We start from the raw sequence: 13,350 nt of genomic DNA on the forward strand, positions 1-13,350 counted from the left end.
ACGTAAGTTTTAAATCAGTTACATACAAAAATCGATGATTGATATTAAAATCGTTTGATTAAAAGTCGCGATTTTAGTAAATTCCGGTGCAGTTCCTAATATTTAAAATTCCAAAAATCAGCCAAACAAAAAAAAATAAAAAAATTCAAATATCGGCGCTCGTAACGAAACGTTTAGACTCCTTTCCACTCTATAGCGGAAGTAGCGGTAATCCGACTATCGGTCGGGCGGCTTGGGTTTCTCCAATAGGACTTCACAAAAATTTTAGCTTTTGGAACATGGTCGGAAATTTTCAAAATTGGGGGAAAAAAGCGGATTTCCGCTTTTTCGTGAAAGTCTTTCATCCCCGCAACACATAATTTTTAAATAAGTCTAATACGAAGATCGATGATTGATATTAAAATCGCCTGAATAAGAATCGAGATTTTGTCAGAATCTGGCGCAGTTCCCAATATTTAAAATTCCTAAAATCAGCCAAACATATATAAAATCCTAAAATCAAACAGTACGTGTCATCATCTGAAAGACGGGGAAGTCATTCTCTCACACTTACGCGCATCAAAAAGTTAAACATAGAAATACTGGAAATAGGGCTGTTTTCCTGAGTTTTCGATACTTTTCAAGGTCATTTCGAAATTTTCAAGGATTTAATATCATTTTCAAGTACTTCTAGGGGCCCTTGAAAATCAAAATGAAATTCAAGTACTTTTCAAGGCTTTTTCAAGGCCGCGGGAACCCTGCTGGAGAAATTGGAAAAATTCAGCAGTCTACAGTAAAATCCAGTAAAGTTGGCATCTATGAAAATTGTTTTTTGTTTACTAAGACTAAAATAATGATTTTTCAAATTTACATGATATAAAAGCACGATGATAGGATAATAAATAAATAGCCATCTTCAATTACAAATAGCTAGACACACTCTTATATGTCTAATATATTCAAAACAGTATATTTATTTTACAATTAATCTGATTCTAAAGTTTCTGAAATTTTGACAAAAGTTGATTTTGAACTAAGCCATATATATATGTTTATTTATATACTTTATAAAATATCCTAATATTCTTTTCTTGTAGGCTCTGTATATATGTGTATAATAATGAAAGAAGAAATGCAAATACCACCAAATTCTCCTTTTCCAATAACTTCACCGAGTTTTAAGTCTTCTAGTTTTATAGTCCAACCAGCTTTTTCGAACTCTTGTGAATCAACAGATAGTTCTGGACCTCCTTTCTTTGGAACAGATTGTTCTAACCTGGTGCATAAGCCATCAGCATCATTCTGATAATGCTACCATTTAGAAAAATATATTACAGCTTAATATCTTTACTAAATTAAAAAAAATATTAATGAAAATTACTGTTTTATTGATATGAATAGTTATTATATAGAGGTTTGAAACTATTATCTGACAAAAATATATTATAAGTGACAATACATAATCAGAATTTGAAGAGGATACTAAGACTAGTCATTTAACAGAATTATTTCGTAATTGACAATGCTGCCTAGGCTTGTGTATTTGATTTATTTATGTTACAAAATTTCAGATTGTTGTTCAGGGGATGATTTCGCCAACTAGCAAGTAGAAAATTTCAAGTGACCTCTAATTTAACTGATGATAACTCTAAGGAGCTTGATTCATGACAATTATATTTCAAATCCGGGTTTTCTGATAATTTTATTGGTAGTTTCTTATAATGCTTTCTCAGCCATTTCCCGTATTTAATTGCAATATTATTAAGGAACAAAAACTTTTAATTAGACTATTACACTGCAAATCATTTTGTGACACAATTGTTTCACGTCCATTCTGACATAAATATGCATAGTTTTTCCATCATTTTTTTGATAGTTATTGTTTTTTTTTACAGTCTCTATATGGTTTCGCAAGCCCCGATAGTTTTAAATATTTATATTAACAATATTATATATTTATGCTTCTACTATGATACTGCGACCACTAAAGTTCTAATTTAAATTATCCTTTTTAAAAAGTGTTTAATTTGGGACGATTCTGTCGTAAATTCACATTGTTTCGCCAAAGTTTTTCAAATCTCTATTTTTCTGATGTAATTTGCAACACCGAAGTTTTGAATCTGAGTAATAACATTTTGTTTCGTGAAAATTTCATCGTTAATTTAAACTACTTTCAGACTGATTATTCTTTATTCCTATGGTTTCCTTCCAAATAAAAATATTTTTAAACCGGTTTTATAACTACACACAAATTTTAAATCTGAATAATAATTTTTTGATGCACTATATTCACAGCTATACCATTACAAATCAATGTCATTTTCCAATTTTTTTCCGGCATGGCACTTATTACAATAGTTTCGACATCTTTCATAAAATTTTGATATTTTAAATACCATACTTTTACTACAGCAGAATATTAAATTTCACATTTGAGTAATGAATTTATGAATAATCTGATTTGCAACAATGTAAAATTACTAAGGGTTATAATATAATTATGTGGGCATTAGGACTGGGCTATAAATCGATATATCGCGACATCTCGATTTAAGGCCTGTATTGGCAGGCTGATACAGAGACTTTCTTTCTAGGCGATGCATCAGAAATCTAATTTAAGCAGTCGAGTAAAGAAGACGAACGATATAGCGATACAAGACACGCAAGGATCTTCTCTTACGTTCCGATGCCAACTCGCGCTGGGGAAGACAATGTTCGTTTCGTTATGTTGAAACGGCCTTGATTGATGAGCGGTAGAATCAGAATCAGTTTTGAGAACATATCTCGTGATCTCGCATGTCCGTTTCCGCACCTCTTAGTTTTTTCTTCTTCTTTGTCGCGACTTGATATCGCTTCTTGTAGATTATTTTCAGTGGGACTGACTTTGTGATCGCCGGCGTTACCTTGTACTGAACATAATCTATTATTGCAAAGAATACATAAAGAAGTGTTTCGTAATCAATTAGGTAAATTTTTTTGTTGAAACAAAACTTTATTTTTATTTTTAAATGTGAAAATTAATTTTGATATTATGTGTTTAAGTATTTTTTTTACCTTATTGAATTTATTAGAATCGGAAATCTAAGTTAAGGTGCCCATAAAGAATTAAATTAAAAAGTAATTAAATTTGTTAGGCAATTTTTTACTTTATTTTAATGTATTAAAGACTTTTTGGATAAAATAATAATTTAATGGGTTTGAATTACTGATTTTAAATTTATAAATCTTTAGTTGTTTTCATTTTTATAAATAAAATTATAACAAAACTTATTTTTCCTCTTTTGGATTTGGACATAAGTCAATCAACTTTGTTTATTCAAAAAAATTAGCAATGTTTGCGATTGCGACATCTTTTTTTAAAATCATTTAGCACTTCGTTTTATTAAAGAGTATAATAATGTTTTTTTAATTTTCTTTCAATATTGTCAGTTAAATATATTATCGAATATCATAATTCTTTTCGTTTTATTTTTAAAAAATTAAACCTTACTTTGTTTTTTCGTTCAGAATTCGGTAATTATTCAATTTAACTTTATTATTTACGTGAAATAATAATGATAAAAAATAGTGTTGTTTTAAAAGTGTTTTTTTTTTGTTTAATTTATTTAGCACTTTGTTTTAAGCATACAAATAATTTTTAACGAACTTATTTTTTAAATTTTCTTTCCATATTGCTAGGTAAATATATTGATAAATTTCAATTTTATTTATTTTTAAACAAAGAAATCTTTTGTTATTTGCGCAATCACTTTTAGAAAATATAACATTAATATCTTTTTTAAGCAAAACATATACATCCAATTCATAACTTGATTTAAATCAATCTGAGTATGAAGTTTTGATAGAAATCCGACTTTCTGCGCCTTACAAGTAAATGAACTTCAAAAATACTATATTGCGATACAAAACTGACGATGTATCACAATATAAAATTTCTTATATCGCCCAGTCCTAGTGGGCATAATATAATTATAGTATACAGAATTTTTAAAATGTGAGCACTTTTCAGATTTAAAATCAATTTATAAAATGCAAAAATTATTTACATTAAAAATTTTTTTGGTAGAAAAATTAAGAACCTTGAATATTGTAGTCTTGTGTTATATTATCTATTATAAAAAATAGATAATAGATCGAAATTACCTCTACAAGTCTTGACAAATTTTCAAAATATTCTTCTTCGTCAATGGTTAATTTGTTTTCTTTATAAATAACTCTGTAATGTTCCACTTTACTTTTATAACAAACACAGAGTGTATAGTCTCCAGGGAAGTTAGTGCTTTCTCTAACAAGAAACAGTCCATCCTCTCTAGGTTGTAAAAGTATTTCCGCTTCTTCACGTGTAATTTTCCCATGAAACCAGCTATAGAGGGTATTAAAAAACTCATAAACAGTCAAACTATGTTACTTGTGTTCTAGCATGATTTAAATTACATTACAATCTTTCATTACAAATATTTTTAGAGAAAAATTAACAAATTAAATTGAATAATTATATTAACAATCCTAAGGTATATAATTCAAAGAGAGTTGGATGTTATATAGCAGAACACTTTACAATGGCAAACATTAATGAAACACTGAATAGATTTTTAAAAATATTAGAACTAATTTAATTTATTGAATGGGTTTCATTATGTGAAGATTCTATTTACTTAATATAATCTTTTATGAATGGTTTGTTAAGGGAACAAATATTTTTTTTTTAAATGACTCATGCTAAATATGAAATGTGCATTATGTAAAAAATATAAATTATGTAAAAAATATTAATCAGTTTTGTTTTGTAATTCTGACAAATATTTCGTTTCTTTTAAAAATGTAAATAATATAACTGATAATTTAAAATCCAGTTTAAGGAGATATCTTGCTGTTTTCTTACACTACAAACTACTTTTTCTCCAAGTTATTAAATGAAGAAACACAATTCAATTCCAAATAGAAAATCATGAATAAGGTAGTTCCGGATCTAAAGTTTTGTTTGAGGACTTGCTAAAATTTTGATATTTCAGATACAAAATTTTCCACTGACTGTAAATTTTCTTTGCATTGGATTAAAGTAGTACACTCCATTTTTAAAATCTACTGTGAAACATAAGTAATTTTAAAGAAAAACAAAAAATTTTAATAAAAAAAATAAATAAATACTTACGGCATAGCATTTAGTTTTACTTCAGAACGTTTCTGAATGTAATTAGCAGGAATGAGTCCCTCACGGCAATCCCCATGCCTCGCTTTATACCAATTAGGATCCTAAGGATCATAGATATTTATACATAAAATATAAAGAGAGGTTGCATATTTTGAAAAATTAAATGAAAATTAATTTTTGATTGCATCTCTTTTTGAGAAATTATACTTTAAAAATAAAAAATAATAATAATAACAAAATATAATTTTAATTTTTGTATCTGTAGATATGATCATATTCCATGAAGAAAAAAAAAATCTTAAACAAGATACTGCCAATTATTATTTTATAAAGTTTAGTTGAAATAATATATGTTTAAAATAAAAATAAAATAATATATTTAGTTCATAAGAATAATAGAGAAAAAAAAAATATTTTTAAATACTTAGTTTTAGTTTTTACCAATTATTTTTTTATATTTCAATCATGAAAACTGTACTTTAACTACGTATTAGCTAAATTATGAAAACTGTAATTGCGTAAGTCTAAGCTGAGCATAGGAGATTCTTTTTTTAATTCCATTCTTGCATCATGCTGAATTTCATTCAAATTATTATATTAATGGCTTTAAAAATAAAAGCAGATTAAAAGACCAAATATTACTAGCAGATTATACAAAGGATTAACCCTTTAACAATCGGTTAATTTTCAAGAAAACGGTCATAAAAGTGCCTAATTTTTTGGCTTTTGTATTTGTATTACATATTTGATTAGTGCTGCAACTAGTTTCAAATAAACTATCTACAATTACCTCAAAAATATCCTGGTACTGCCATCAGGTGCGTAAAATTAGAAATTAAATGTTTTCCGGGCAAAAGAAATGAATTAGTTTTATTCTTATTGGCCCGTTACTACTGAACGCTCCAGCCCGTAAATATCACGGGAGAGAGAATAGCGGGCGAAAACTCACCCTGTCATTTTCACGGGAGCGAGAAGGAAGGGGTTAATAATAATCAGGTAAGGTATAAGCAAATAGACTTTTCTCTTAAAAGAAAAAGTAACCAATTCTGAGAAATTTTTTAATATAAATGAAATATTCATTTTAAACTAGTTCTCAAAATAAAAACTTTCCATGTTTTGAAAAATATACAATATGCATTCAAATAAAAGGGCATAGAATTCATAAGTATGAAAATATACCTACAGAAAAGATAGCATAAAATAATACTTACTTTTGTTGGAGTAACTATTGTCATTATGTCCCCTTTTTGAAAAACTAAATCCTCTTCAGAGCTACCCTTGAAACTATAGCGAGCAATGACTTCTGTCCCTGGTTGCCAACCCTGTAAATTATCATGAGCGAAGTTTTATCTTTTCAATTACATGTTATATCTTTGATTCAATACATAGCATGTTGATGTAAATTGCTAAATAAAAATTTTTATTAGATTTTTTGAAACACCAATATTTCTTTTTAATATTACCAGATTTAATGCAATATTTTCATACTAACCATTAACACTAAACATACCATAAGTGGTCAAATGCCCTTTCAAGAACTTTGGCAACGAAAATGCACTTATCATCTTATCGTTTTTGCACATTTGACTTCATGACTTTTTCTAACAATTATATACAGTTAATATTCTATTATCATTATTTTTTAGTATTTTGTTTGCTTTGAATAATACTTGTCGTATATCTATTTCTACCACAACCGGTCATTTGACCGGGTGAACAATTTATTGCTTTACAAGGTTATCGGATCTGAAATTACGATGCAATGTGTGTTCAACGTATTGCATTCGATTAGTTACATATTTCTGCAAAGACTGTTGCGTAGTTACTTCAATCAGAATAACTGTGAACTGTGTGTTAGTTTTTACCCAGAAAAATGTTGAAACAATCAAGACAGCACAAGTTTTTAGAAGAAATAATATTAATTATTAGAATAACTATCAGAACTATAATTCTCATATATATTCTTATAATTATAAGAATTATAGAAATAATAATACGAAGAAATATGTTTGCAGAAAATGTACAATGGAAACATCCTGTATATGTAAAAAATGCGTTGAGCAATGAATTAAAAATTCTTATTCTTTATGTTTGTTATACATAAAAATTGACAATATACAATTTTGCTTAATTATAATTAAGTTTTTTCAGTTTATTTTCTTCCTAACATCCACATTTCATACATTCAATCAAGAAACAAAATGTCCGGTCATTTGACCGGCTATGGTAGAAATAGGTATACATTAAGTGTTGGTATGTTTAGTGTTAAAAACATGGTTAAGCATTTGAACACATGAAAAAAGGACAAGATTCAAAACAGTATCTCTCTTTTTTATAAACTTTAAAACCATATATAACTATTAAAGGAAATGTTAACTATTAAAATATAATTTTTCAAATGAATTAGGTTTGAATAAATTGTAAACATTTTGTGAGATGTATTTGTTTACAAACGTAGAAATATAAATTAATTATAATGCAATGAAGGTTTGAAAGCAATTATGTCTCAAACAATACATAAATAGCTTAACAGCTAGGTTAAGAAAAATAAATTGAATGAAGAATGCATTCTTACTCTTTGAGACATTTTGTCAGGATGTTGGTTTCAAACAATGTAAAAGGATAAATTTTTTCTGAAAATAAAAGAGCCAATTTTAATGCAACTAAATTATTTACTGTGAAAAAATAGATACTAAACTAGGTATTATTCCATTAACACAATTTCATAAAGCTGGTTATTTACATCATAGACTCTACAGATAAAAGAAAAACCATCTATTTGTTTAAAAAAAATTATAAACACTTTGATTTGCACATTGATCTTTCTTGGATCTACTTGAAAAAAAATTAAAATCAAAACTATAATAGGATCTTGAAAACTCAATTTTACTAGGATAAAACTATCATGAATAAATAATTGAAAAAATCAAATTATAGAAGAACATAAATTTAATAATCTACTGCATTCATAATTTAAAGAAAAATAAAATCTAGGAGTAAAGATGATTTGCCCCATTTTTAAGAAGAGAAATGATAATTTTGAGAAAAACATAATAAAAAATGTTTTTAAAGTTATATAAAAGATGGAATTTTTTTTAATAAGGTTAATAACAATATCACATTATACTCATTCATAACTTAAAAAAAAATGAAATAAATGAAAAAAAAATGCAAATGATAAGCACAATCTTAATTTAAATCATCGGTGTTAGAATACACAGTTGCATAGGCTTTTCTTCAGTTTTGAAAATGTAATATTTCAGAATTAAAAAAGGCTTAGTTATTAAATGATTAATTTTTTCCTAAGTCTTATTATATTATACTAATGAAAATACTAAGAATTTTAAAAAAGTTTTGTAATGAATTTACTTTACTAAGTTTTATTATATAATGTAGCTCAATTAATGTAAAATGAATTAATCACTGAACTGATTTCATGATTTGTCCAAAAAGTAAGTAAATTAGTTATATAAATTAAAATTATTATAAATTATGCTTTTATTAAACAATAATAATTTAGAAAATAATCAGTGTCGTATATTCACATCAATAATAGAATTTAGAAAATTTTTTACTATATATTTTTTACACTTTGCCATGCATTACAATTAAAAAGAGTATTGATAATTAAAGGCACACATTAAGCAGAGATAGTTACTGAACTAATATAATTTATACTTTTTCTACATTTATCACCACATAGTGTGGCATATTTGTAGTTCTTATCCTCAATATATAAATGCAAACTTGTTATATTTTCAAAACAACTGTGTTAAACATTGTCCAGAAAAACAGTGTTGATATGATAAGTCATTTTCAAGCATATGAAAACAATTAACACAAGTAAAACTGAAAAAATCTCTAATTTCCTGTAATTTAGGCACTGATGTCCCCTTTAAAATTAATTTTAGTAATATTTAGGGAATCCATAACATACTAAAGGCTCAGGTAAATGGATGTTTTCAACTTTCTTGTTCATTGACATACAAGTGCAAAATGAATTATTTAGATTTTAGAAATATATTAAAACAATAAAACTTAAAGGTTTTATGACACAGCGGTCAGTTACTTTGCGACATTTAATTCAAAAAGCTATAAAATGTTAATCACATAATGTAGTCTGTGTTTTCTTTATTTTTTTCTTTTGATTTGATCCGCACAATAAGTGCGTGTATAATATGAAAAACGCTAATCAATACATTTACAAAAAAGTCACTGCAACAATGCAGAGCACATTAATATATTTTTGCGCAATGTTAATTATTAATTTAAATAGCTGTCAAAGCATTTTAATACTACATAAACAAATGTTCAGTAGCACACCATATATCTTTTTGACGACCCCTTAGAGTTGTCATCTTCCTGTCCCAAAGCGATATACGACAGATAAATTTACATAAAAATAACAAATTCTATCTAATTTTTTCACAGTAATTATAGTTCTATTTAAATAATCCAATAAATTACGCAGACTGATCTGATGTTTAGATTCAGCCAGCAATATTATTTTTGCATACTGGATACAGTTAAAGTTAGTAAGATAACAAAATTTTTAATATTCTATTTAAGAACAAGAAAGTGAATGTCTTGTGTTTAATATAATATTATTTAAATCATTAAATTTAGACTGTGAATAAACCAGAATCATTTATTTATAACTTTTCTTTTTTTATGATTTCGATATCAAGTAATATATAATCTTAATTTTTCAGTAAATTCACCATGCATTCGTAAATAAAAACTTGAACAATGCAATGCTCGGATGGAATGGAATTATCAGGCTCTTTATGTAAAAACTGCATATAAAAGAAACAATAAAAGTGCTTCAGTTTAAACGGTTCATGCGTTTCATGAGATTTCTCCGGCTCCATTTAAAACCAAAACAAAATATTGGATTCGAACTCATCATTTCTACTTTAAAATGTCTTACAGTTTAGGCTAGCAATATAAATTCGAAATATATTAATTGTTTGAAAAACCAAATATTTTTGTGTTATCTTATGACGTAATATCCTTGATGATCTTCATTCTAGTAATTCTTTATGATTTGTTTTTAATAATCACGTATCCAGATCACGTATACCGCGTTTTTCATTGAATAGAGATATTTAAGAAATTTTTAAGTTTCAATAAAAATTGTTTTGTGGTATCCCCTCACGATAAATAAAAAAAAGTCAAAGTTAATTATGTGGCTACTCTTTTTAAACTAAATTAACTTCTATCCCTAATCTCATTATAGTAGAAGCTCCTTTGCTCAACATTATTATTAAAAACATTTTACTTATTTAATATAATTGCTTTTTAAGTAATTCACTGTTATATTAATTCTTTATTTACTGCCCTTTGTTCGTGTTATTTATGTTTTAAAGATTTAATAATAAAAAATATGCCTAAATATATTAAAATATCAGTAAATGAAATTAAGTAATGAAAGTGTCACATTATATGAATACACTACTTTGTTAATGTAACTTATGTCAATTATTAATTCATTTGTTCATATATTAGTTTTTATTTCATAAACTCTTGAAAATTTTTTGGTTGCGCCTTTATAATTCGGAATATTTTTTTTTCTAGAAAAAAAATTCGCATGAAGTCTTATGAAAATTACTATACAATAAGAATTAGTCTGAAGTATTTTTATGAATCATTATTTAAATGTATTTATTGTAATTTTTCAAAATAAAATTGCACGCAAATCATAAAATTTTTTCTTTTTTAGTGTTAGAAGTAATATGGAGGATTTAATTGAAGCCTTTGCTGTGTCCCAAGTGACTACCGATCCGAATTCTACTGCTGCTGAACATCCTCGATTTGCACTTTATAAGGCTAAGAACCGTTCGTCTAGTCAAGATGAGAGGAGAAGAAAATTCTTAGAGGCCCAAAAGCAGTAAGTTTAATACTGAATTGATCATTAAAATAATCTGCCCAAAATGATATTTTTGTTCTAAATTTGTTTAATAATTTTATTATGAGTAGGTATAAATGTCATCTGCTTGTAGGAAAAATGTTCTAGTTGTCTGCTTGACTGAGTGATAACTGGACATTCATTATATTTCATTGAATTTTGAGCTTCTATGGTGATAAAGTTTAAAGAATGAGGAAAATTAGATGAGCCTTGTGATTTCATTAGTCTTTGGAAACTACATAACTCCAAAGACTTTCATATTTTTCTGCCCTTTTTTTACCAAAAGAACAGTACCTATTTGAAATATGAATACTCTACCTCTTTATTGTATTGTTAGTATTTATATTCATAATTCTTTTAGTCATTGATAGAACTGGCAAAGAATTTCAAAATCAGAAGATTTAAATTAGAACAATTAAGGCTTTTAATTAGAACTGATCAAACACCTGCAATAAAGGAACTATGTAATTTGGTACTCAGAATTATTCTTTCTCTTTCAGTTACTAATTAAGAAGGAAATAATTTTTTTATTTTTTATATAAGAGTTTGTTTATAATTTTGCCTGTATAAATAAATCTGTTGTACTTTTTCTTTCCTGCGCTGGAGAATTACAAGTTTTAAGAGATGCATCATAACTTATTTTTTGCCTTGCATTTACAATATTTTACTTACTTGATATGCTATGGTGCATAAGCAGATCATTGGATCCCTTATGTCGGGCTCTATAATTTCCAGACAAATATTTTCGTAAGATTCTTTCTGTCATTTAATTTTTGACCTCCAAAGCATCAAAAATGAATCAAATGCTCTTGAATAGTTTCTAATCAACTACCTAATAAATTTCTTTCCTAATCAATTCTAATCAACAACTCATGTTAGGAGGAAATTTTTTTTTTTTTTTGTGTACTTTTTTGAGGGGAAGAGGTTCTTGTTACTCTGTGATCCTCTCTGAGATAGAGAGGCAAATCAGGAGTATTTTAAAACAGGTTGAGTGCCATCCAATAAAAAAAAAATTTTTTTTTAAAACTATTAGTAAACTCAAATATTTTTCTCCTATAACTAATGGCCTTAAAAATAAACAATTAGAACATTATTTAAATACTATTAAATATATTAACTCTGCCTTATGTTATTAACCAGTATTATTTATTAAAAATATTAGTTATGGCCTAATTGGTGTGTAATAAAAACCTATGTTTTGTATTGTCATGAAATTTTGAGTACTACAGCCTGTTACAAGTCGAGAGTAACGCTTCAAATTTTCTACTCTTTACTCTATGCAGTACTATTATTTTCCATCTGTATAATATTGTTATGAAATGGTTTATTATAAAATGGTTTATTATAAAGTATCTAAATAATTTTGTTTATTATTGATTATATAATATGTGAGTAGTCCCTTAATAAAACTTGCTTCCTATATAGTTTTAGGAAGAAAATACTTAAAATAATTTTTTTAATTGTATTTTGTTCTTACCCAATTGTGTAATATATTAATTTTTAAAAAGAAATCCTAATTAGTAAGACTTTCTTTAAGTTTGTCATATGTATTATTTACAAAATTTTCCATAATTCATCAAAACAGCTGTTAGCATTTTTTAAATTTTTTTTTGTTGCCTGATGTCACAGTGATGTGTGACGTTTTTTTCTAATTGTTTTAATTTAATCCCTTTTTAGTTTAATGTTGGTTGTTTGATGTCACAGTGTTGTGTGACAAATTTTTTTATGTCCGGTATTTAATTTTAATTTAATTTTAATTCAATCTTTCATTGTTTATAATATTTGCACTTTTCCTTTTTATTTCTCTTCATTTTTTTTTCTGTGAAGAGAATTGGAAATGTCTCTTTCTACTCTTAAGTTAGCAACACATTTTGTGTTTTTCTCCTTTTCATCTTTTACAATTCAAGGTCGTCTGACCCCACTGTCCTTCAAGGACGAATTCTCTTCCCTCACTTTCTTTTACGTCACCACTTAAATTCTTTTCCCATCACTTTCAAGTAACCTTCAAATTTTTTTGCACGTAGTGATTCTTCCAGTTGGTTTTTCTAGAATTTTCCAGAATTTTTAGCGTGTTCATGCCTTTTTGTATGTGTGGGAGTACATTTGGCACATGATTGGTGGTGACCTAATCGTGTAGTAATCCCCCCGTCCAATCACAGTCGTTTCTCTCTCCTGCTTTTCAACTCGCATTTTCCCGCGCTTTGGTGACGCCATGATTATCATTAACGTTTCTGGTACTGAAGAGTACACACTTCTCTCGGGGATTGCGGTGCGGCTGGTAAGCTGGCCCTCTTGGTCAGCGAGCCACGCC

At 27.1% G+C, this 13,350-nt stretch overlaps 2 protein-coding genes across 4 annotated transcripts in view; one reads left to right on the forward strand and one right to left on the reverse strand.

Moving 5' to 3' along the window:
• Nucleotides 1-9,654, reverse strand: part of LOC107456070 (tyrosine-protein kinase CSK) — a 39,852-nt gene extending 30,198 nt beyond the window's left edge. Inside the window, exons 1-6 of one of the 2 annotated variants that reach the window (XM_087166092.1) lie at nt 9,242-9,654; nt 7,707-7,764; nt 6,343-6,453; nt 5,132-5,232; nt 4,123-4,342; nt 1,122-1,290 (exon numbers count right to left, since the gene is read on the reverse strand). In XM_087166092.1, the coding sequence (XP_087022218.1) occupies nt 1,122-1,290; nt 4,123-4,342; nt 5,132-5,232; nt 6,343-6,453; nt 7,707-7,718 (613 nt within the window). In that variant the 5' untranslated portion in view covers nt 7,719-7,764; nt 9,242-9,654. The remainder of the gene's footprint in view (nt 1-1,121; nt 1,291-4,122; nt 4,343-5,131; nt 5,233-6,342; nt 6,454-7,706; nt 7,765-9,241) is intronic. The other variant, XM_087166091.1, reaches the window with a different exon arrangement.
• A 207-nt stretch (nt 9,655-9,861) lies between these two features.
• Nucleotides 9,862-13,350, forward strand: part of Snup (snurportin-1) — a 28,208-nt gene continuing 24,719 nt past the window's right edge. Inside the window, exons 1-2 of one of the 2 annotated variants that reach the window (XM_016073840.4) lie at nt 9,862-10,136; nt 10,854-11,021. In XM_016073840.4, the coding sequence (XP_015929326.2) occupies nt 10,132-10,136; nt 10,854-11,021 (173 nt within the window). In that variant the 5' untranslated portion in view covers nt 9,862-10,131. Of the gene's footprint in view, nt 10,164-10,853; nt 11,022-13,350 lie in introns of both variants that reach the window. The other variant, XM_016073841.3, reaches the window with a different exon arrangement.

This window comes from Parasteatoda tepidariorum, chromosome 6 (genome assembly GCF_982258835.1).
Source record: "Parasteatoda tepidariorum strain Cologne lab strain chromosome 6, Ptep-v5.0, whole genome shotgun sequence".
Classification (NCBI taxonomy): Eukaryota; Metazoa; Arthropoda; class Arachnida; order Araneae; family Theridiidae; genus Parasteatoda; species Parasteatoda tepidariorum.